This window comes from Bos mutus, chromosome 4 (assembly GCF_027580195.1).
Source record: "Bos mutus isolate GX-2022 chromosome 4, NWIPB_WYAK_1.1, whole genome shotgun sequence".
Taxonomy (NCBI): Eukaryota; Metazoa; Chordata; class Mammalia; order Artiodactyla; family Bovidae; genus Bos; species Bos mutus.
Window position 1 is genome coordinate 22,181,395 of NC_091620.1, and position 24,477 is coordinate 22,205,871.

General features: G+C 42.1%; 1 protein-coding gene across 2 annotated transcripts in view; it reads right to left on the minus strand.

Moving 5' to 3' along the window:
* The window catches only part of AKR1D1 (aldo-keto reductase family 1 member D1), a 50,326-nt gene extending 31,682 nt beyond the window's left edge, over window positions 1-18,644 (minus strand). For both annotated transcript variants that reach the window (XM_005897686.3, XM_005897685.3), the window contains exon 1: window positions 18,552-18,644. In XM_005897686.3, the coding sequence (XP_005897748.1) occupies window positions 18,552-18,644 (93 nt within the window). The remainder of the gene's footprint in view (window positions 1-18,551) is intronic.
* Window positions 18,645-24,477: the final 5,833 nt, after the last annotated feature.

The following is a 24,477-nucleotide window of genomic DNA, read 5'->3' on the forward strand; positions in this document are numbered from 1 at the left end:
TGACCAATTGTTCCCAAAGACAAGAGATTTCACGATAGCCCTGTTGTGAGTGTGTATTAGTTGCTAAGTTGTGTCTGACTCTTTGAAACCCATGGACTGTAGCCCACCAGGCTCCTCTTGTCCATGGGATTCTCCAGGCAAGAATACTGGAGTAGTTTGCCATTTCCTTCTCCAAGAAATCTTCCTAACCCAGGGATCAAACCTGGGTCACCTGCATTAACCATTCGAGCCACCAGGGAAGCCCAGTCCTGTTATAGGAGGGCACAAGTTCATTGAAGAAGGCTCAATTATAAGGTAAAGTCATGGGTTAAAAAAAAAACTGAGATACATCCACAGACTGGAATACCACTCAGTAATAAGAAGGAATGAACTATTGTTACACACAACAACATGGATGAATATCAAAATAATTATACCAGAAGTCAGATAAAAAAAGAATAAATACTTTCTGATTCTATTTATTAAAATACTAGAAAATGAAAACTAACCTATAGTTACAGTCACAGATCAGCAATCGCCTGTGGTAGTAGGTAGGGTCTGTGGGCATGAATCATAGGGAGGGAAAACAAGGGAGTTCAAACAAGCTTGCAGTGATGATACGTTTACTGTCTTAATTATGATGATGGCTTCACAAATATATACATGTGTCAAACTCATCAAACTGTACACTTTAAATACATGTGGTTTATTTTATGTCAATTATACCTCAGTAGAGCTGGGATAAAAAGATTGTCAGGGGTGTGTTACATTTTTCAAGATGCATTTTTATCAAATTTGGCAGCCAGAGCTTTGTTCGTTTCATAAAACCGCATGAAGCATAAGACGGAGGGTATTCAGGACCCCCAAACCTGACAAATTCTTAGCACTTGAGGTGTAAGTTATTCATTTTTCAAATCACATATAAATTACTGATCTTTAGTTATGAAGACATTTAAATATGCAAAAGTGTGCTTCATTTACATTTTTTCTTAATGAGAAGTGAAGGACTTGATGGAGACTTTCCTTAAGACAAACAACTAATCTCATCAAATTAAAATTCCAAGTCCTATTTTAGGTTTTGTATAGGGGAGAGGCTTAATGCTATTTGTAGATTTGTAGACCTTATATTCAGATGATGATCATTCCCATCTCATTCACAAATGTTGAAAACTACTTGCGCTTGTGTCTGTATTTTCAGTATTCTAATCAAATGCTTGATAATGTCATATCAGACAAGTGGTGATTTGTTGCGGAATGAATGAGACCAGGAATCTCTTGTATATCTAGTGACTTTATAGTTCTGGGCTGGAAACAGAAAGTGTTGGGAGCATAAACTCTTTTCTTCCCCTATTTCAGTTAAAAGTCATTACTACTAATGTTAAGAGGATAGGAAAAATGAACCAGTTGGCTACACAGATGGTATTAGAAAAAAAGAATTCATAGTCACAAATGTAAAATAGTTGGGAAAGGGAGACACACTTTTCAGGAATGTTAGAAACACATCTTGGGTGACTTAACAACATGATCAATAAAGCTCGAACAGAAATTAAGCCCAAACCCCCCAAGCTGTAAAACGAGGTGTTATGGATGACAACTGTGACAATAAAAGCACAGTGGGAAGAGGAGGGTTCGGGTAGAATCAGAAATTTACTGGGGAAAAGGTGAAAATACTGCTTTCTTTCTTGGGTGTATACGTAGTACTAACAAAAAGCAATAAAGTTCAATATGAGATAGTAAATATATCTCAGACATATCACTGAGATTCTGTGGGTTGGAGCTGATAGTTTAAGTATGAAAAGGGAAAGTGAAAAGTGTTAGTCGCTCAGTTATGGCTGACCCTATGTGACCCCATGGACTGTAGCCCTCCAGGCTCCTCTGTCAATGGAATTCTCCAGGCAAGAATACTGGAGTAGGTTTCCATTCCCTTCTCCAGGGCATCTTCCCAGCCCAGGGATTGAACCCGAGTTTCCTGGATTGGCAGGCAGATTCTTTACCACTGAGCCACCAAGTATACAGCTAAAGTAAATTTAATACAAGGGGAAAAGCCCAAAACAATGCATATTGAAATATATGATTGTATTTTCTTAAAAATTTTTTTAAATTTATTTGGCTGTGCTAGGCCTTAGTCACAACATGTGTGGTCTTAGATCTTCATTGTGGCATGCGGGATGCTCAGTTGCGGGATGCTCGGTTGCGGGATGCTCAGTTGCAGCATGCAGACCCTTAGTTGCAGCATAGGGGACCTAGTTCCCTGACCAGGTACTGAACCCAGGCCCCCTGCATTGGGAGCACAGAATCTTAGCCACTGAACCACCAGGGAAGTCACTATATAATTGTATTTTCAAAGGTTAACCCAAGAAAAGAAACATTTAGTACAAAGAAAGGGTAAACAACAAGGACTAAGGTAGGAGTGTGGTACTGATTCAGCCTGAGTAATATATGGCTGGTGCTTTTTTAAGTAAAGATTATGGCACAGCAGCAGGTTATAGTAGTGAAAAGTTTGATTTCAGGTATCATTAAAGAGCCTTTTCTAAACAATCTTTACTTGCTAAAAGTATTTTGTTAGATGGCAGAAGCAGCAGTGAGGTGAATTACTATTTGGGACTTAATTCTAATCAACATGGAGGAACTATTTGGAAATGTGGATGTGAGAAAAGTATTAATACTTCTCTGTAGGTCTTAAATGTAGCATAAGAGAATTCTATGTAAATTAAGACAGATTCTCTGGGGGAAATTAATTTTAGGGAAAAATAAGAAAGCTCAAATAGAATACCATGTTTGTAGACTCAAATAAGTGATAAGATCAGAGAATCTAAAATACAAAAAAACTGACTCCATACATAAGAACACTTTTAGTAAAATAAGAAGTCTGTTTTCTGAAATGGACAGCAGCACCTTTTATCGACTTAAGAAAGTGGGGAATCCAGTAAGGATGAGGTGTGACATATCCTAGGTTAACTTCCACCATCCAGTGTTGTGTGACCCACAAGTAGAATACAGGAGTCTGAAAACCCAACAGACTTAGCATCACTCCCTTTGACGCCATTTAGAAAATGTGTGATTCCCATCCCTGAGTTTTGGGCTCCATGGATCCTAGTTTCCAGGGGCAAACCAGGCTCCTTATTTCTAGAGTTTAGCATTCAAGGTGAAAAGCTGCCATTCTGGCAGGGATGAGTGAGTTTTAAAATCGAAGGCAGTAGAGCTCCTCCATATTTACCCAGTGGGACAGGGAAGAAAGTGTTTAGCACCCAGGTCAATGATATACCCTTTCCCAATTTCGATAGTTAATGGACAATGACCTGAGTAAATGATCTGAGAAGGATAAGTTGGCAAGAGACTCACACAGTTCAGAGATGAGAATCTGGGTCATAATACCACATAAGCCACCCAGACCAGCAGAGGTGTAGGCTAAGGGTGCAGAAATCTAGAATTGGGAGTCTCAGAGGGAGACAATAAGTATCAATTGCAGCTTGAAGACAGCTTTAATATTTATTTATTTTTTAGCTGCGCTGGGTCTTTTGTGGTGTGCGGGCTTAGTTGCCCCATGGCACGTGGGATCTTCCTGACCCACGGATTGAACCCGTGTCCCTGCATTGGCAGGTGGATTCTTAACCACTGGGCCACCAGGGAAGTTCTTAAGACAGCCTTAGTGGCAGGAGTCGTATTCAACTGACAACCTACCTCTTTAAAACTTTTTCTAGGAAAGAAACCAAATAATTATTGAAGGGTTTTTCCCAGGGAAGAACTTAGCACACAAAGCCAGTAGGTCTAGTTGGCACCAGGGGTAGACTAGTAGTTGGCATGGGGTAGCCCCCAAAACAGAGGCACTCATTTCCTCAGCTGTCAGTAGTGCTGGCTGCTAATTATACATACTGATTCCCTCTATGGACGGTGCAAGTGTGTAAAAGCCTTGTCCCCTTGACTTAGTACAACAAGCTCTCTGTGGGGTTGATGAGCTGCTGTATCACAGTTCAACCCTCCCTTCTTCACAGACCTGCTTTTCTCACCCCCTTGCAGGTCTGGTTCCTGAGACTACGCCCCAGTAAGCCTCCTGCATGCAAATTTCCTTCTCCCAGAGGCTGTTTCCCAGAGTACCCAAACTAAGACACTTGGGTAAAGGAGGATTTCTTAAACAAGCTAAAGAAAGTGCTAATTATAAATTAGAAGAGTGGTAAATGTGACAGTATTAAAATTGAGAAACCCTGATCATCAAAGTCAGAAGTGAAGTTGCTCAGTCCTGTGCAACTCTTTGCAATCCCATGGATCATCTGTCCATGGAATTTTCCAGGCAAGAGTACTGGAGTGGGTTGTCATTTCCTTCTCCAGGGTATCTTCCTGACCCAGGGATCAAACCCAGGTGTCCCGCATTGCATCGACGTCTGATCATCAAAAGACACTATTGGAAAAGGCAATTCAAAAGAGGTAGTTTTACATGACATAATTGATAAAGAACTCATATCCAGATATTTTTAAAATTCACCATATAAATAAAAAGAGAAAAATCCAATAAAGAATAATGCATAGAAGGCAAAGCCATTTTGCAAAAAACATACAACTGGCTAATAAAATATGAAAAAATATGAAAATTGACCATTTTTATGTAGGGTAAAGAAGATGCAAGTTAAAACCACAATGAAAGATGATTTTACTCTTACTAAAGTTGCATAAATTAAAAAGACACCAAGTATTGGTGATAGTGTGGAGCAAGAAGTTCACCCATGAATTCTTAGAGGGAATGTAAACTACATAACTACTTTGGAAATTGTCTATATGGATATCATCTACTAAAACTGAAGATACTGATACTCATACAGTGCATGTCTTAGAGAAACTCATGTGCTTGTGCAACAAGATGTGTGTAAGACTCTTTGTAGCAATACTGTCTGTGAAAGCCCAAACTGGGAGCGATACAAATGCCCACCAATAGAATGCAGATACTGATATATTCTTTGAATTCAATGTTATACAGCAATAAAAGTGGCTGATCAGCAATAACACGGTGACTCTTACAGCATAATATTAGGAAACAGAGGCAAATCAAAAAATAGTGCATTCAGTATGTTTCCATTTATAAGACATCCAACAACTGTCAAAATTTGAAAAGATATATGCACCCCTATGTTCATCACAGCATTTGTTACAATAGCCAAGATATGGAAACAACTTAAGTGCCCATCAACAGAGGAATGGATAAAGATGTGGAAATATATATGTACAATGGACTATTACTCAGTCATAAACAAGGAATGAAATAATGCCATTTGCAGCAACATGGGTGGATCCAGAGATTACATACTAAGTGAAGTAAGTCAGACAGAGACAAATATTGAATAATATCATGTAGATGTAGAATCTAAAAAAAAATGAACTTATTTACAAAACAAAAATAGACTCACATACATAGAAAACAAAATTATGGTTACCAAAGGGGAAAGGGGAGGTGGGATAAACTAGGAGTTTGAGATTAACGTACAGTAGTAGCTGTATAAAACAGATAACCAAAAAGGACCTGGTGTATAGCACAGGAAGCCATACTCAATATCTTATATATAAGCTATATGAGAAAAGAATGGGAAAAAGAATGTATCTGTACATAAACTTTACACTTGAAACTAATGCAACATTCCAAATCAACTGTATTTCAATTAAAAAAAATTTTTTTTTCTCTTGTATGACCTTTAGAGAGAGTCAAGATGGCAGAGGAGTAGGAGGACGTAGAGTTCATCTCTCCCTACAAGTGCATCAAGAATACATCTACAAATTGAACAGTCCTCACAGAGCACCTGCTGAACACTAGCAGAGGACCTCAGACATCTAAAGTGACAAGAAAGATCCCTGCATAACCAGGTAGGATGAAAGAAAGAAGGGAAAAGGAAAAGGAGAGGAGATGGGATGGGAAGCTGCACCCCTGGAGGGAGCTGAAGGAGAGGAGAAGTTCCCACATCTAAAGAAGCCCCCTCACTGGTGGGGAGATCAGTTGGGATGGAAGGGGAGCTTTGGGGGCTATCAGAGGACAGCACAAATGATCTGTGGCAGACATTACTTTACCAACAAAGGTCTGTCTGGTCAAGGCTATGGTTTTTCCAGTGGTCATGTATGGATGTGAGAGTTGGACTGTGAAGAAGTCTGAGCACTGAAGAATTGATGCTTTTGAACTGTGGTGTTGAAGAAGACTCTTGAGAGTCCCTTGGACTGCAAGGAGATCCAACCAGTCCATCCCAAAGGAAACTAATCCTAAATATTCATTGGAAAGTCTGATGCTGAAGCTGAAACTCCAATACTTTGGCCACCTGATGCAAAGAACTGACTCATTTGAAAAGACCCTGATGCTGGGAAAGATTGAAGGCGGGAAGAGAAGGGGCCAACAGAGGATGATATGGTTGATGGCATCACCAACACGATGGACATGAGTTTGAGTAAACTCCAGGAGTTAGTGATGGACAGAGAAGCCTGGCATGCTGCTGTCCATGGGGTTGCAAAGAGTCGGACACGACTGAGCGACTGAACTGACTGAGGCAGGACAGACTGAGACCTGCAGATGGTCTGTGCCACAACCCTGCGTGCCCCAGCCTGAGAGGTGTGTTGCCAGTGCACATGAGGGCTGGGTGCTAAACAAGGGGTTTGGTGAGCAGACCTGGGGAGAGCACTGCTCTTGGCTATGAGGAGACAGCCTAAGGGAATGGGAGTGGGGAAAAATGCAGCTGAGAATGCTTGTGGAGGAAATGTAGACCACTATAGAAGTGAAGCACCATTGTTAAGTGACACACAAGAGGTGGGACCACCACTGAAGCCTCTCTCCCCACACGTGGCCCTTGCCTCCCTGGGCACTAGGAAAGGCTTCCTTCTTGTGACCCTGGCCACTACTGCATCCGCACTCCCCTCCTCACTAAGGCTGACTTATGTGCACCAGGACAGCCTTGGGAGCAGACCCTTTGGGTGGTCCACATGTGGGGATGGTGCTCAAACTATAGCTGAGCCCCAAGGGCCATGAAACTAAGGAAGAAAAGCTGAAATCTCTTCTCACAACTGCAAAAACTGCAAATTGACACCCCTGAGACCAGCTTTGGACATTCAGTGTCTGCAGAACTTCTAAACAGACAACGAGGGCTCCTATGTCCAAGAAGGGCCTAGCTTTAGCAGCTGTAGACTTTGTGGGCACTTAAACAGGGGGGTTGGGCCAGGCCAGAGTCTGAGCTGCCTCCATAGTGCCCACAGAGGGCCAAATCCATGATTACTGCAACCTGGGCACTGACTTCAGCGGATCTGTGCTGGTGGCCTGGTGAAATCAACATCTGAGAGACACAAGGCCAACTGCTGGCATGCCCATGGTTAAGGTGGGGCTGAAAGCAGTGCGAAGTGTGTAATCTGAGAGCTTGCACAACAGTTGAAAGGTGACACAACAGAGGACACCCATAGGTGACCAGCTCCAGAGGAGGAATACTCAGTGGCTTCCCTCCCAGTGGGAGTGCTCCACTTCTGCCTCCCTCACACCGCAGATCAGAAATACAACCAAGAAACAGATTTGGGGGGGGTGCGGCCTCGACTACAACAACTAGGGAGCAGACCCCACCTTGACAGAGCAGGGACAACCACAGAGCTAAGGGGAGGCCCTGATCAATATCCAGTATAGCTCTGGTCACCACCGCATCAGCCACACACAGATATCTATACTAAAAACAACCCTCGCACCAAAAAATATTAAACCCAGGCAGGCTGCACAGGGATGCTGCTGCATAAAAATGGCCCTCCGTGATAGTCAGACAGTTTAGTATTAGGAGGAAGAACCCCAAGAGCGTTTAGCTGTGAAGGCCAGTGATACTTGAATGCAAGAGCTCCACAGGGCTAGGGAAACAGAAACTCCACTCTTGGAGGGCAAGAAACAGTGACAGACTTTATTTTCTTGGGCTCCAAAATCACTGCAGATGGTGACTGCAGCCATGAAATTAAAAGACGCTTGCTCCTTGGAAGGAAAGTTATGACCAACCTAGACAGTATATCAAAAATCGGAGACATTACTTTATTGACTTAAGTCCAAATAGTAAAAGCTATAATTTTTCCAATAGTCATGTCTGGATGTGAAAGTTGGCCCATAAGGAAGGCTGAGAGCCAAAGAATTGATGCTTTTGAGCTGTGGTGTTGGAAAAGACTCTTGAGAGTCCCTTGGACAGCAAGGAGATCAAACCAATCAATCCTAAAGGAAATCAATCCTGAATATTCAATTGGAAGGTCCGGTGCTGAGGCTGAAACTCCAATACTTTGGCCACCTGATGCGAAGATTCAACTCATTTGAAAAGACCCTGATGCTGGGAAAGATTGAAGGCAGGAGGAAAAGGGGACGACAGAGGATGAGATGGTTGGACAGCATCACCGACTGGATGGACATGAGTTTGAGCAAGCTCTGGGGTGTGGTGAAGGACATGGAAGCCTGGCATGCTGCAGTCCATGGGGTCGCAAACAGTCAGTAACTGAACAATAGCAACTCTTGGAGGGTACACACAAGGTCTCATGTGCACTGGGACCCAGTACAAAGGAGCACCCCCATGAGAACCTGGGCTAGACATACACAGCGGTCTTGGAGGGTCTTTTGGGGAGATAAATGTAGACTATAACTCACTGTTGGGGCAAGGACACTGGTAACAGAAGCCTCAGGGAATACTGATTGGAGTGAGCTCTCCTGAAATGTCTACATTTCAGCACCAAGACAGCCCCGTCCATCAACCTGCATGCTCCAGGGCTGGAAAGCCTCAAGCCAAACAACCAACAAGGTAGAAACACAGCTCCACCCATTAGAAGACAGGCTGTTCTGTCTTTTGAGTACTGAGCTCAGAGCCACCTCAAAACACACCCATTGACATGGCTCTGCCCATCAGAAGGACAAGACCCAGCTCCACCACTAGAGGGCAGGCACCTGGCCCTTCTACCAGGAAGCCTGCACAAGCCCCTATACCAACCTGCTGTACCAGTGGGCAGTGGGACAGAAACAAGAGGAACTAAGATCCTGCAGCCTATGGAAAGGAGACCAGAAACACAGGATGTTAGACAAAACAAGATGACAAATAAATATGTTGCAAGTGAAGGAACAAGATGACAACCCACAAGAACAACTAAATGAAGAGGAACCAGGCAATCTACCTGAAAAAAGTTGAATGACCTTTAGAAAAAAGCAAAAAAATAGTTGCCATTAGAGTTATAAGACCAATTACCTCTTGAGGAAAGGAGGGCTCTGGACTGGAAAGGGCACACAGAGGGTTTCTGTGGGTGGGTATATCTAATTTTGGATCTGTGTGGTGGTTACTCAGATGTTGGCTTTAAAAGTATTCCCCTATTTTAAAAATACCCTATGATAAACCATAATGGAAAAAAAATATTTAAAAGAATGTATATACATGTATAACCAAATCACTTTGCTTACAACAGAAATTGACAACATTGTAAAACAACTATACTTCAATAAAAATAAATAAGAATGAAGATATACTCACCCCTCTGCATATTTCAGGTTTTTAAATGTTAAAAAAAATGAGGAAGTAGGTCAAAAATAAAAGGTAAGTCTCAGATAAACTCAAAACCTTAGATCCAAAGAATGTAGTAACCTGGGCATGGAACATCCATTTTTGTCCTTGGAGCTACTATCCATTCTCCTTTGTTTGGACCCAGTTGGTAGCTGGAGCTTTGTAGAATCTACTCCATGATTTGTATCCTTCAGCCAGGTTATTTCTTTTCTAGGCTCCAGCCAAATTATATTCCTCACAGCCACCAACCAAGTTCAAGTTCTTATTACTTTTTGCCTGATTTATTATGGAAGCCATCTCACTTCATCTCTGTATATTTCATCTCTGCTCATTTTAATCCATTTTAACGTTGGCAGGTTAATGGCTTTGAAATATGAATCTACGTTTTTCTCCCTGGTATTTTTTTTTATTACCATCTACCTCAACTATCAAGCTTTTTTTTTTTTTTTTGCAGTTTGATGCACAGTATTCATTGCCTCTGGAGAGGAATGACATAAAATGCACAAGTCAGTTCTTGGTATTTGATTTCTAAGAGCCAGGGTTTCTGTAACGGGAGTGAGTGTGAAGGTGTCACAAGTGCTGAATGGAACTCAGGATATTCACTCTACTAAAAGTAAAAACAAACCCCAGCTGAATTACTTTCTTTGACCCTTAAAATACTAGCCCACACAGTGTTTTACAGTAATATAAACGAGTTGCCATTACTTAAAAAATGTTAATTACTTTACAAAATTCTCTGAAAAATGTGAGAAGATCAGGCCACACTGAACTTTTGTTTATGAATGACAACTGGCTGTAGTGGAGAAATTGCCATGTTCGTTTAGAACAGTGCATGAAATCCCTGGGACTTTACTGTGTCTGTACCAGCAGTGGTCTCCTGAGTGTTACATGCATGTGTTTTTGTTAGTTTTTTGTGTGTTTTGGTTTTGTATTGTAGTGAAGAAGAAAGCATTTCTTGCACTCACACATATACGTGTGCATGCGCAATCGTGTCCGAATCTTTGCAACACCCTGGACTGTAGCCCACCAGGCTCCTTTGTCTATGGGATTCTCCAGGCAAGAATACGGAAGTGGGTTGCCATGCCCTTCTCCAGGGGAGCTTCCTAACTCCTGCATCTCCTGCGTTGGCAAACAGATTCTTTACCACTGTGAAGGCGATGGCACCCGACTCCAGTACTCTTGCCTGGAAAATCCCATGGACGGAGGAGCCTGGTAGGCTGCAGTCTATGGGGTCATGAAGAGTCGGACACGACTGAGTGACTTCACTTTCACTTTTCACTTTCAGGCATTGGAGAAGGAAATGGCAACCCACTCCAGTACTCTTGCCTGGAGAATCCCAGGGACGGAGGAGCCTGGTGGGCTGAGTCTATGGGGTCGCACAGAGTCGGACACGACTGAAGCGACTTAGCAGCAGCAGCAGCAGTGCTCATATCTATTATCAAAATGGGCAAGCACAACAAGGTTGAGAAGCAGACTTGGCTCTCCAGGACCATTGACTTATGGTTCCTGCCTTGTCCCTGGTCCCTTTAGGCAGAGATTGTGAAAACAGCCTTAACCCTGCAAAGGATTCTTTCATGGACCAACCTCTAATCAGGCTCCTTTGAACTCTTTTCCAACATGGACTTTCATACTTATTTCTGCTCTGTCCAAGTATAGCAAGAATTCTGCTACATCAGTTTAAGCACACCCTCTCACCCTCCATATCTGTTCACTTTTGATATGAAATCATGCTTCTCATACTCCACTGTGCCCCAAGAAACACCTGGAGTAACAGGCAAATTTGGCCTTGGAATACAGAATGAAGCAGGGCAAAGGCTAATAGAGTTTTGCCAAGAGAACACACTGGTCATAGCAAACACCCTCTTCCAACAACACATGGACATCACAAGATGGTCAACATAAAAATCAGATTGATTATATTCTTTGCAGCCAATGTAGAAGAAGCTCTATACAGTCTGCAAAAACAAGACCAGGAGCTGACTGTGGCTCAGATCATGAACTCCTTATTGCCAAATTCAGGCTTAAATTGAAGAAAGTGGAGAAAACCATTAGACCATTCAGGTATGACCTAAATCAAATCCCTTATGACTATACAGTGGAAGTGAGAAATAGATTTAAGGGACCAGATCTGATAGACAGAGTGCCGGATAAACTATGGACGGAGGTTCATGACATTGTACAGGAGACAGGAATCAACATCCCCAAGGAAAAGATGCAAAAAAGCAAAAAGGCTGTCTGAGGAGGCCTTACAAAAAACTGTGAAAAGAAGAGAAGCAAAAAGCAAGGAGAAAAGGAAAGATATACCCATTTGAATGCAGAGTTCCAAAGAATAGCAAGGAGAGATAAGAAAGCCTTCCTCGGCAATCAATGCAAAGAGATAGAGAAAAACAATAGAATGGGAAAGACTAGAGATCTCTTCAAGAAAATTAGAGATACCAAGGGAACATTTCATGCAAAGATGGGCTCAATAAAGGACAGAAATGATAGGGACCTAACAGAAGCAAGAATATGTTAAGAAGAGTTGGCAAGAATACGCAGAAGAACTGTACAAAAAAGATCTTCACAACCCAGATAATCACGATGGTGTGATCACTCACCTAGAGCCAGACATCCTGGAATGTGAAGTCAAGTGGGCCTTAGGAAGCATCACTACGAACAAAGCTAGTGGAGGTGATGGAATTCCAATTGAGCTATTTCAAATCCTGAAAGATGATGCTGTGAAAGTGCTGAACTCAATATGCCAGCAAATTTGGAACACTCAGCCATGGCCACAGGACTGGAAAAGGTCAGTTTTCATTCCAATCCCAAAGAAAGGTAATGCCAAAGAATGCTCAAACTACCACACAATTGCACTCATCTCACACGCTAGTAAAGTAATGCTTAAAATTCTCCAAGCCAGGCTTCAGCAATACGCGAACCATGAACTTCCAGATGTTCAAGCTGGTTTTAGAAAAGGCAGAGGAACCAGAGATCAAATTGCCAACATCTGCTGGATCATAGAAAAGCAAGAGTTCCAGAAAAACATCTATTTCTGCTTTATTGACTATGCCAAAGCCTTTGACTGTATGGATCACAATAAACTGTGGAAAATTCTGAAAGAGATGGGAATACCAGACCACCTGACCTGCCTCTTGAGAAACCTGTATGCAGGTCAGGAAGCAACAGTTAGAGCTGGACATGGAACAACAGACTGGTTCCAAATAGGAAAAGGAGTACGTCAAGGCTGTATATTGTCACCCTGCTTATTTAACTTATATGCAGAGTACATCATCAGAAACACTGGGCTGGAGGAAGCACAAGCTGGAATCAAGATTGCTGGGAGAAATATCAATAACCTCAGATATTCAGATAACACCACCCTTATGGCAGAAAGTGAAGAAAAACTAAAGAACCTCTTGATGAAAGTGAAAGAGGAGAGTGAAAAAGTTGACTTAAAGCTCAACATTCAGAAAACTAAGATCATGGCATCCGGTCCCATCACTTCATAGCAAATAGATGGGGAAACAGTGTCAGACTTTATTTTTCTGGGCTCCAAAATCACTGCAGATGGTGACTGCAGCCATGAAATTAAAAGATGCTTACTCCTTGGAAGGAAAGTTATGACCAATCCAGACAGCATGTTAAAAAGCAGAGACATTACTTTGCCAACAAAGGTCCATCTAGTCAAGGTTATGGTTTTTCCAGTGGTCATGTATGGATGTGAGAGTTGGACTATAAAGAAAGCTGAGTGCTAAAGAATGAATGCTTTTGAGCTGTGGTGTTAGAGAAGACTCTTGAGAGTCCCTTGGACAGCAAAGAGATTCAACCAGTCCATCCTAAAAGAAATCAGTCCTGGGGGTTCATTTACGGTAGGACTGATGTTGAAGCTGAAGCTCCAATACTTTGGCCACCTGATGCAAAGAGCTGACTCATTTGAAAAGACCCTGATGCTGGGAAAGATTGAGGGCAGGAGGAGAAGGGGATGACAGAGGATGAGATGGTTGGATGGCATCACCAATTCAATGGACATGGGTTTTGGTGGACTCTGGGAGTTGATGGACAGGGAGGCCTGACGTGCTGCAGTTCACGGGGTTCCAAAGAGTCGGACACAACTGAGTGACTGAACTGAACTCAACTGAACTGTGTCCCAGGAGATGTCTAGTCACTCCCTCTTTTCAGCAAGAATCCTGTTAAGTTGCTTTAGCAAGAATTGTTCCTTATCTCCTGGAGAAGGCAATGGCAACCCACTCCAGTACTCTTACCTGGAAAATCCCATGGACGGAGGAGCCTGGTAGGCTGCAGTCCAGGGAGTCTCGAAGAGTCAGACACGACTGAGAGACTTCACTTTCACTTTTTACTTTCATGCATTGGAGAAGGAAATGGCAACCCACTCCAGTGTTTTTGCCTGGAGAATCCCAGGGATGGGGGAGCCTGGTGGGCTGCCGTCTATGGAGTCGCACAGAGTCGGATACAACTGAAGCGACTTAGCAGCAGCAGCAGCAGCAGCAGTCCCTTATTCCCAAAGTTTCCTTTTAGTAATTTTGTACTCATAGACCCAGACCCTACTCCTTGGTTATAAATTCTCACTTGCCCATGTATTCAGCGTTGACACCAATCTCTCTTCCTCACTGCAGAATTCCATCACAGCGTCCCCTTGATGTTTTAGGCTCCTCCTTGGTTGGTACTTAAGGACTTGGACTTCCCGGTCTCTGCCCCATGTACAAAGCCTTTGACTCACTCTTCAGAGTGTGAAAATTATGGATAGCGACAGAAATCTTAACCAGGGCCACCCAGGAAGGGGTACTGCCTCAGTTATAACCCTGTAACTGTTGTTACTTTCATCTTCAAACAAGTGCTGTCTCTCTTAAAGCACTTCAGCTTTTCCTTATGTTTTATTTTTATGTGTATTTACTTTTTCTGCCTTAAATCACCCACAGATTTTAAATCCCTGTTTCTAACCCATAGTTTTCATCCCTGTGTTACTTAGAAAAATGCCTCGTACATTTGTTGCTTAGTCACTAAGTCAGTTCATAAAGAATCCACCTGCAATGCAGGAGACCCCAGTTCGATTCCTGGGTTGGGAAGATCCACTGAAGAAGGGGTAGGCTACCCACTCCAGTATTCTTGGGCTTCCCTTGTGGCTCAGCTGATAAAGACTCTCCCTTTAATGTGGGAGACCTGAGTTTGACCTCTGGGTTGGGAAGATCCCATGGAGAAGGGAAAGGCTACCCACTCCACTATTCTGGCCTGGAGAATTCAATGGGCTGTATAGTCCATGGGGTCACAAAGAGTCAGACACGACTGAGGGACTTTCACTAAGTTGTGTCCAACTGTTTGTGATCCTATGGACTGTAGCCCACTAGGCTCCTCTGTCCATGGGATTCCCCAGGCAAGAATACTGGAGTGGGTTGCCATTTCATTCTCCATGGGATCTTCCCAACCCAGGGATCAAACCTGTGTCTCCTGTTTGGCAGGAGGATTCTTCACCACTAAGCCACCTGGGGACCCACTCGTACATGGTTAGGCACACAAAAATATTTACTGAATTGCCCATTTTCCAAAATACTTGCAGTTGGTCCTAGATTTGTGTCATTTACACACTTGGTAACATTCTTGAGTTTTATTTGAAGTTTTGAAAAATATTGGTTATTAACTCATGGGCTGATATGCATCAGGAAATCAAATTAATTTCTATCAAAGCAGGAAAAAGAACAGGATTCAAAACTCTTGCCTATCAGACTTTCTCCAATGGAGATATAGAGAGAGAGAGAGAAAAAAGAGTGATCTTTTGGGAGGCTATTATGGTTGATCTCATCCCTGTGTGAAACCATTCTGGGGGGCTGTCTTAGGGAAACGGTACAGAGATGATATGTACATCCCAGTTTTCATTAGTGATCATCCACCGAGGACATGCACAGAGAGCTTGGTGCCACTAAATGTTCGTTCTGTCTCAAATTCCCTGACTCTACAGGTATGAACAATCTTTATAAGAAAGTTGGGCATAGTAAGAGAGAGAGAAAAAAAGTCTTTGTAAATCAGAAGGCTGGTTGGCCTCACACAGCTGCGTGGTAACGTTCCTCTGGACTGCCGCGCTACAGTTCCTGCTGCCTGTGCAACAGTGGAGTCCCAGCTGGGCGGATGCTGGAGAAGAGCTTGCTGTTAAATCTTCTTTATCTCTGCCTTTCACCTCTGTGCCCACCCAGCCTTCCCTCAAGATAAGCCTAGACCTTTCCCTGGCGCCTGCTGCTCTCTAACTTCTGTATCAAAATGGAACAGGATCCCAGGACAAATATTGACTGACTTGATTATATACACACAAACTGTAAAGGATTTCAGTTACTTCAGCCTGTCATTCTCCTTCCATCTCTTGAGAGATGAAAGGTTGTGTAAAGAACCTCAGGCCCACTGAGGGGAGAAGACTGAATCTGGGCCTCAGATTGCAGCCCTCAGACAAAGAGTCTGACATTAAATCTAATACGACACTTTGATTTCCCAGCGACTGACTTGGGCACAGGTACCCCTAGTGTCTGCCTCATCCGTCCTGGGTCAGTGGTGAGGGAATTGTCAGTTGTGTGGCTTTGAACAGAATGTAAGGAGTGCTCTGGCTAAGAGATACCCTGCTCCCTGTCTCCTCCTCCCCCAAATCTTCCGTGGTGGGTTGTGTTCTTCACCTATGAATTTTGTGAGGCATTGGATTAGCTCTGTATTTCTGATCACAAATGTGGCTGGCGCATCCACAGTGCAGGATGCCACTAATGCCATATTCTCTAACTGCACTATGTCTTATCTTCTGAAATGAATTACAACCTTTTTTGGGATGACACACAACTACTTTCAAATGTCTCTAACATTCATAACATACAGGTTAGAATGTCTCTAACCTGTAGCATTACTAGACACATAGTAGGCACTTAATAATTTTTATTGGTAAATGCAACACTTGGAGCCCTACTGAGTTTCAGGAGATAGGTAGAAAGATAGAATGATAGATGCACAAGTAAGAAGTCATATAATTGGTAGGGGGTCATTGAAATAATTAAACAGAGGAGTGAAATAATCAGATTCATATCCTAGATCTATCATTCTACCCAGCTACCTAACTATCTATCTATCCATGTATTCATCCTAAGTACTTTCTGGATATATAGACCTATATACTTTCATATATAGAAATACACATAGAAAGTCATAAAAATATGCAGCCTTATTGACATAACAGATAGTTATAACAGGCAATATAGTATAGAGATCCAGAAGGTACAATCTGGGACCAAACTACATAGGCTCACATTCCAGTTCTCTTCTTTAGGTTTGGGGGATTTTATTTTATATCTCAATGCCTCTGTTTTCTCACCTGTAAAACAGGATAAAATAGTATTTCATAATGTTGTGAGGATTAAGTCAGAAAATGCATGTACTATAAAGTACTAGTTCCTGGCACATGGTTAGGTATTAAGGAAATTTAAGCTATTATTATTGTAAGCCTTTACATCTCCATGGCCTCCGATGCACACACACACACAGAGGTGTGCATGCGTACTCAGCTGTGTCCAACTCTGTGTCCAACTCTGTAACCTCTTGGACTTGTAGCCTGCCAGGCTCCTCTGTCCATGGAATTTTCCAGGCAAGGATACTGGAGCGGGTTGCCATTTCCTTCTCCAAGGGATCTTCCTGACTCAGAGATCAAACTCGAGTCTCCTACATTGTAGGCGGATTCTTCACCACTGTGCCACCTGGGAAGCTATATATATGTATTATGCATCTCCTTTCACAAATTCATTCACTTAACAAGCATTAGCTGAACACCCAGCACATGCCAAACACTATACTGGGAGTATAGAGCTGAACAAGAAATGGTCTCTTTCCTGATGGATTTTACATCTTGTGGGGAAGATTGCAGAGAAACAATGGTTACAATGTCGTGTGATAACTGCTTCAGTAGAGTTGCGCACAAAGAGGTTCCTGAACACACAGGAGGGGCAAGCTGTGGTGGCTAGGAGGTGGGTTTCTAAGGAGAGGAATCCTTCAGCTGAGTCTTGCAGGTTTAGTAAAAATTGACCAGCTCAGGAGAAAGGATGTTCCAGGTGGAAAGCAGCACGTTCACGGTCATGGAGTTCGGTGCGTTATTCGAGGAGCTGTGTTTCACACGTGGAGAGAGGTGGAAGAGTGGTGGGAGGTGCTGCTGAACTGACAGGTCTTGACTGAACCATAAAGTCCAAGGTGTGAATAAGGAGTGTGTCCTCCACCCTATAATCGATAGGGAGCCATACTGAGTGACTGAGCATGCACGCACACACGCACGCACATTGAGAAATTAAGCAGAGGCATGACATAATTAGATGGTTAACTTTGTGCTTCTATGCTTCCCTCTCTGTCTACAATGTCCTGCCTCAACTCTGCTTAACTTAGCTTAACAGAGTTCATTCACTCAGGATCACTCAAATTTCAGTAGCATTCCCAGACATACTGCTCTTTATTCTGGTTCAGTTCCGTTCAGTTGCTCATCCTGTCCAACTCTTTGTGATCCCATGGGTTGTAGCCTGCCAGGCTCCTCTGTCCATGGGATTTTCCAGGCAAGAATACTGAAATAGGTAGTTATTTCCTTCTCCACGGGACCTTCCCAATCCAGGGATCAAACCTGCTTCTCTTATGTCTCCTGTATTGGCAGGTGGGTTCTTTACCACTGTGCCACCTGAGAAGCCCCTAGTGCTTCATATATGGTAGGTTTTCACTAAAAGTTTTGTCAGACAGAACTTAAAATTCTCAAATACGAACTTAAAGAAAATCATAAACCAGAAACTCAGAAATTTTATGTGCTTCAGTTCAATCTAATAATCAGTATTCAGGCTGAATTTTAGTAAAAGAAGCAGAAAGGTCCCATTCGTTAAGTCAAGATACTTTTAAATTGTAAACCGATTCAACCTTTGGCTCAGTACTCATTCAGCCAAATAGCTGTCCTTCAAGGTTCCATTCATTACTACAAAAATTAAATCAGTGAAGTCCATTCAAAATGAATGACAGATTATCCTTTAGGAAAGCATTCATTTAAAAAAAAAAAAAAAGAGGGAGAGACAAGCTTACCGATTTAGGTTCCGAGTAGGTACCAAGTCCGATGATAGGAATGCTGTTCCCATCGCTTAGAGGTATGCGGTGATACACAGCGCTGAGGTGCATCTGGGAGAGTCTGAGGTTTCAAATGTGCAGAGATGATAGTGAACACCACAGAGCAGTCTTCTTGAGAAGGTGTGCTAATGCCTATTTAATCAAAGAAAGGAGAGCCGGAGGGAGGAGCAGTGGGAGGGAAGAGATTTCTCAACTTGTTTAGTTTTTTTTTTTTTCAGGTTGTTCTGGAAATCCTAACTGAGGTTGTCCTTTGAACTTATGCAAGGCATGTAGATAATAACCCATTGAGATCTTATGCTTACGTCTCTACAAATAATTGATTTTAAAGATGAAAGGAAGCAATCTGACGTCTGACAGGATGCTTTTGTCGGCAATTAACAGATCTATCGCAAATTCTTTTTAAAAAATTTATGAGCCTTAAGGCTAGCTTCAGGTGAGACTGCTGCTGGTGCTAAGTTGCTTCAGTTGTGTCCAACTCTGTGCAACCCCATAGACGGCAGCTCACCGGGCTCCCCTGTCCCTGGGATTCTCCAGGCAAGAACACTGGAGTGGGTTGCCATTTCCTTCTCCAATGCAGGAAAGTGAAAAGTGAAAGTGAAGTCTCTCAGTCATGTCCGACTCTGTGTGACCCCATGGACTGCAACCTACCAGGCTCCTCCGTCCATGGGATTTTCCAGGCAAGAGTACTGGAGTGGGTTGCCATTGCCTTCTCCACCAGGTGAGACTAGAGTAAGTTTTCTAGGACTTCCCTAGAGATTCAAGCTGGCAGGACTGGGAAAGGGTTTGGAAACTTTATTACCTAGTTGAGGAGGGCTTCCCAGGTGACTCAGTGGTAAGGAAGACCCAAGAGATATGAGTTTTGTCCCTGGGTAGGGAAGATCCCCTGGAGCTCGAAGTGGCAACCCACTCCAGTACTCTTGCCTGGGAAATTCCATGGACAGAGGAGCCAGCCTGGAAGGCTACAGTCCATGGGGTCGCAGAGTCGGCCATGACTGAGCACATATACAAGGAAGGAAGTTAAGTGGGAAACTGGACTGGAGGAGAAAATGATTTGACCAGGAACCAAATTCTCATTCTCCAATTCATATCTCTGTCTCCTTATTCTCTCAGCAGACTTTTCCCTCATCACTGAAAGATGGTAGCCAGTCCTTAGAGTGATGTGATTCCAAGTTCAAACCTAACGAAAAAAAGGACTTTACATCATAGCTCATGTGGTAATCCAGAAATAGGGTCCAGTTGGCCTCAGTTGACTCTTAGTTCATGGAACCAACCACTAAGTCAATCATAGGGGTCAGAGAAAATAAAAGACTGATTGCTTTAAATAAATAGAAGTCATTTCTAAATTTGGAGTTGGGCTTAATCCCACTTGGGGAGATTCTGAAGACTGTTAAAAATGGAAAGAAGTAGCAGTTAGCAAAACAATTAACACAAGTTTATTACAGTCTTCCTCCAAAGGATTGTGCTGTGTGTGAGTCTGGACCTGGTGATCTTAAAGATAACTGTGTCCATATTAGTTAAGTAGCTTGAAGTTTGTCTCTAACTATCTTCTCTCTCTCTCTCTGCTGCTACTGCTGCTGCTGTTAAGTCGCTTCAGTCATGTCCGTCTGTGCGACCCCATAGATGGCAGCCCACCAGGCTCCCCCGTCCCTGGGATTCTCCAGGCAAGAACACGGGAGTGGGTTGCCATTTCCTTCTCCAATGCATGAAAGTGAAAGTGAAGTCGGCCAGTCGTGTCTGACTCTAGCGACTCCATGGACTGCAGCCCACCAGGCTCCTCCATCCATGGGATTCATGATCAGCCAGCAGACAGTAATTTCAACTAGGTTGGGGCAGGGTGGAATATGGGGAGTAGTGGTCTTCAATAATTGTTTGTAATTAAATCCAACAAACATTTATGGTGCACCTTTGTGTGCTGAGATGTTGACTATATATATGTTTCTTTTGTGAAAATAGTTTATTTTATTTTTGGTTGTGCTGGGTCTTCGTTGCTGCATGCAGGGTTTCTCTACTTGCAGTGAATGGGGGCTACTCTTTGTTGCAGAGCAAGATCTTCTCATTGTGGTGGCTTCTCTTGTTGCGGAGCACAGGCTCTAGGTACCAGGGCTCAGTAGTGGTGGCGTATGGGCTTAATTGCTTCGAAGCATGTGGAGTCTTCCTGGACCAGGGATCGAACTCGTGTCCCCTGCGTTGGCAGGCGATTCTTATCCACTGTACCACCCCTATGACTGACTTAGTGGTACAGACTTTTGTATGAACACTAGTTTTCATTTCTCTTGGCTAAATACTCAGGAGTGGAATTGCTGGGTCATGTGGTATGTTTAATTATGTAGGAAGCTGCCAAACTGATTTTCAGAACAACTATATCATCTTGCATCCCCATTAGCAATGCATAAGAATTGCTATTTTTCCATATCTTTAATAGCATTTAAGATTGTCAGTGTTTTAAAACTTTAACCATTCTGATAGCTTTGTCATGGTATCTCATTGTTAATGATGTTGAACACTTTTTTTGTATACTTATTTGCCATCTACATATCCTCGTAGTGAAGTGCCTGTTCAAACGCGGGTTCAGTGCCCATTTTTTAAATGAAGTTGTTTGTCCTTATAGTCTTGAGTTTTAAGATTTCTTGGTAAAGTCTTGAAACATGTTCTTTACTGAATACATGGCTTACAAATATATTTTTTCTCAGTATGTAGCTTGTCTTCATTCTCTTGACTGTGCCTTTCATGTAGCAAAAGATTTTAATTTGATAACGTTCAGTATTTTTACAGTGTATTTTGAATTTCATATAAAAGAACTCTTTGAATTCTAGATCACAAAAGTTTTATTCTATTTTATCCCTAAAAGTTTTAGTTTCATCTTCCCCATTTAGACCAATAATCCATTTTGAGTAAATTGTTGTATAATTCAGCATATTTAAGTGGAAGTATTTTGTTTTATATAAGGGAATCCTATTGCTCCAATCCCATTAGTTGAAAATATTATGCTCTCTCCACTGAATTTCTTTTGCACTACTGTTAAAAATCAAGGGTCATATTTGGGTAAATCTACTTTGGACTTTCTACTTTGTTTCATTGATTTATGTATCTTTTCCTTCACTGACACTACATTGTCTAGATACTTTTAACTTTATAAAAGGCCTTAAAATCATATGGCGTAATTTCTCCAACCTTATTCTTTTCCAAAAGTGCCTTAGCTATTCTTATTTATTTAATTCCTACCATAAATGTTAGAATAAATGTTACCATAAATGTTAGAATCAGCTTTTCTTTGTCTTTAAATGTCCTGCTAAAGTTTTTTTTTTTAATTGAGTTAAATCTGTAGATCAATTTCTTATTCTTTACTACACTGAGTCTTTGAATCCGTGAAGACAGTATTTCTTTCTATTTATTTCGGTCATCACCATTTTGAACACACATCCTATATTTGTTTGTTAGATTTATATCTAACTACAGGTATAAATACTTATTTTTTAGAGCTATTGTACATGGAATTTTAAAATCCTGTTTCCAACTGTACATTGGTAATACATAGAAATAGGATTAATTTTTATGAGTTCAATCATTTTGAGTTTATTGAGACTTGAATTTGTTTTTGTTGCCTGACATACTATCATGAAGAATATTCCATATGCACTTGAGAAAAATATGTAATCTGCTGTTTTGGTCTTCTGTAGCATTGGAGAAGGAATTGGCAACCCACTCCAGTGTTCTTGCCTGGAGAATCCCAGGGATGGGGGAGCCTGGTGGGCTGCTGTCTATGGGGTCACACAGAGTCCAACACGACTGAAGCGACTTAGCAGCAGCAGCAGCAGCAGCAGATGTCTTTTAGACATAGTTGGTTCACAGCATCATTTAAATCTTCTGTTTTTAAACTGATCTTCTGTCTAGTTGTTTTATCTCTTCTTTGGAATGGGGTATTGAAGTTTCCAACTGTTACTGTAAAACCATTTCTTCTTTCAATTACATCAGTTTTTGCTTCATATATTTTGTGGTTCTTTTGTTAGAGGCATATGTTTATAATTAGTATATCTTGACATGTTGATCTTTTTGTCAACATGTATTGATAATGCCTTTCTTTGTCCTGTAACAATTATTGTCTTCAAGTCTATGTTGCCTGATATTAGTATAGCCACCCCAGTTTTCTTTTGGCATTTTTTGCATTGCATAGAATTTACTTCTATTTTCAGTCTACTTGTGTCCTTGGATTTAAAGTGAGCTTCTTTTTAGCAACATATATTTAGATCATTTTAAAATATCTATTCTCGGGGCATTCAGGCCAGATCCTTACTCTAAGCGATGCAGCCCGCGCCGCGCCTCTCTGCCCAGCCCCCGCTTGCTAGTGGCGGGTGCAGGCATCTGCGCTGCTTCTCCGCTGGGGGAGTTACCGCTGGGCTCGTAATCTGTGGGGTTTAATTGTTTATTTATTTTTCCTCCCTGTTATGTTGCCCTCTGTGCTTCTAAGGCTCAGCACAGACTCGGCAGTGAGAGTGTTTCCTGGTGTTTGGAAACTTCTCTCTTTTTAAGACTCCCTTCCCGGGACGGAGCTCCGTGTCCCTCCCTCTTTTGTCTCTTTTTTTGTCTTTTGTATTTTTTCCTACCTCCTTTCGAAGACAATGGGCTGCTTTTCTGGGTGCCTGATGTCCTCTGCCGGCTTTCAGAAGTTGTTTTGTGGAATTTACTTGGCGTTTAAATGTTCTTTTGATGAATTTGTGGGGGAGAAAGTGGTCTCCCTGTCCTATTCCTCTGCCATCTTAGCTCCTCCCTATTCTTCCAATCTCTCTCTTTTTTTAAATGTATTGATTTATTTATCTTTATTTTTGGCTGTGCTATGTCTTTGCTGCTGTACTGGGGCTTTCTCCAGTGGTTGCAAGCTGAAGCTACTCCAACTACTCCAGCTGCTTAGTTGCAACACAGCAGTTTCTCTTGTTGAGCACAGGCCTGGATGCAGGCCCTTCAGTAGTTGGGGTTCTCAGGCTCAGTTGCCTGGAGGCACGTGGAATCTTCATGGATCAGGGATAGAACCCATATCCCCTGCATTGGCAGATGGATTCGTAACTACTGGACCATGAGGGAAGTCCACTAATCTCTTCTCTTTCCCTGGAAGGTTCAATCCATTTACAGTTCATGTAATTATTGATAAGAAAATATTTATTTCTGCAATTTTGCTGCTTGTTTTCTGTCTTATTGTCTTTTTATTCCTCAGTTACTCCACTACTGCCTTGCTCTGTGGGTGATTTTTTTCCTAGTTTACTGTTCTGATTCCCATCTTGTTTCTTTTTCTGTATACTTTAAAAGGTGTTTGTTTTTATTTATTTATTTTTGATACCTTTTAGTCTGATTGAGGTGCTGTAACAAAATCTCATAGACTATGTGGCTTAAACAACAGCCATTTATTTTTCACAGTTACAGAGACTGAAAAGCACAATGTCAAGGTGAAGATACTGGCAATGAGTTCCTGATGAGAGTTCTCTTCCTGGCTTGCAGATGGCCGGCTTCTAGTTCTTTCTTCACATGGTGGGAAAAAGAGAGAGACAGAGAGAGAGGAGGGGAGAAGGAGCACACTCTGGTCTCTTCTTATAAGGATATAAACCTCATCAAGAAGACCTCAGCCCCATGACCTAATCTAATTACCTTCCAAAGATCCCATCTCCAAATGCCAATCACATTGGGAGTTAAGGCTTCAACATATGAATTTTGGGGACACACAATTCAGTCCATAATAATAGTTATCCTGGGGTTACAGTTAGTATCTTAAATTGTAAGAATTAAGTTAAAAAAAAAAAAAACTTGTAAGAATCAAGTTTGAATTAGTACCAAGCTACTCTCAATAGTATATAAAAACTCCAATCCTTTACAACTCCATCTCCTCCCTTTATGATGT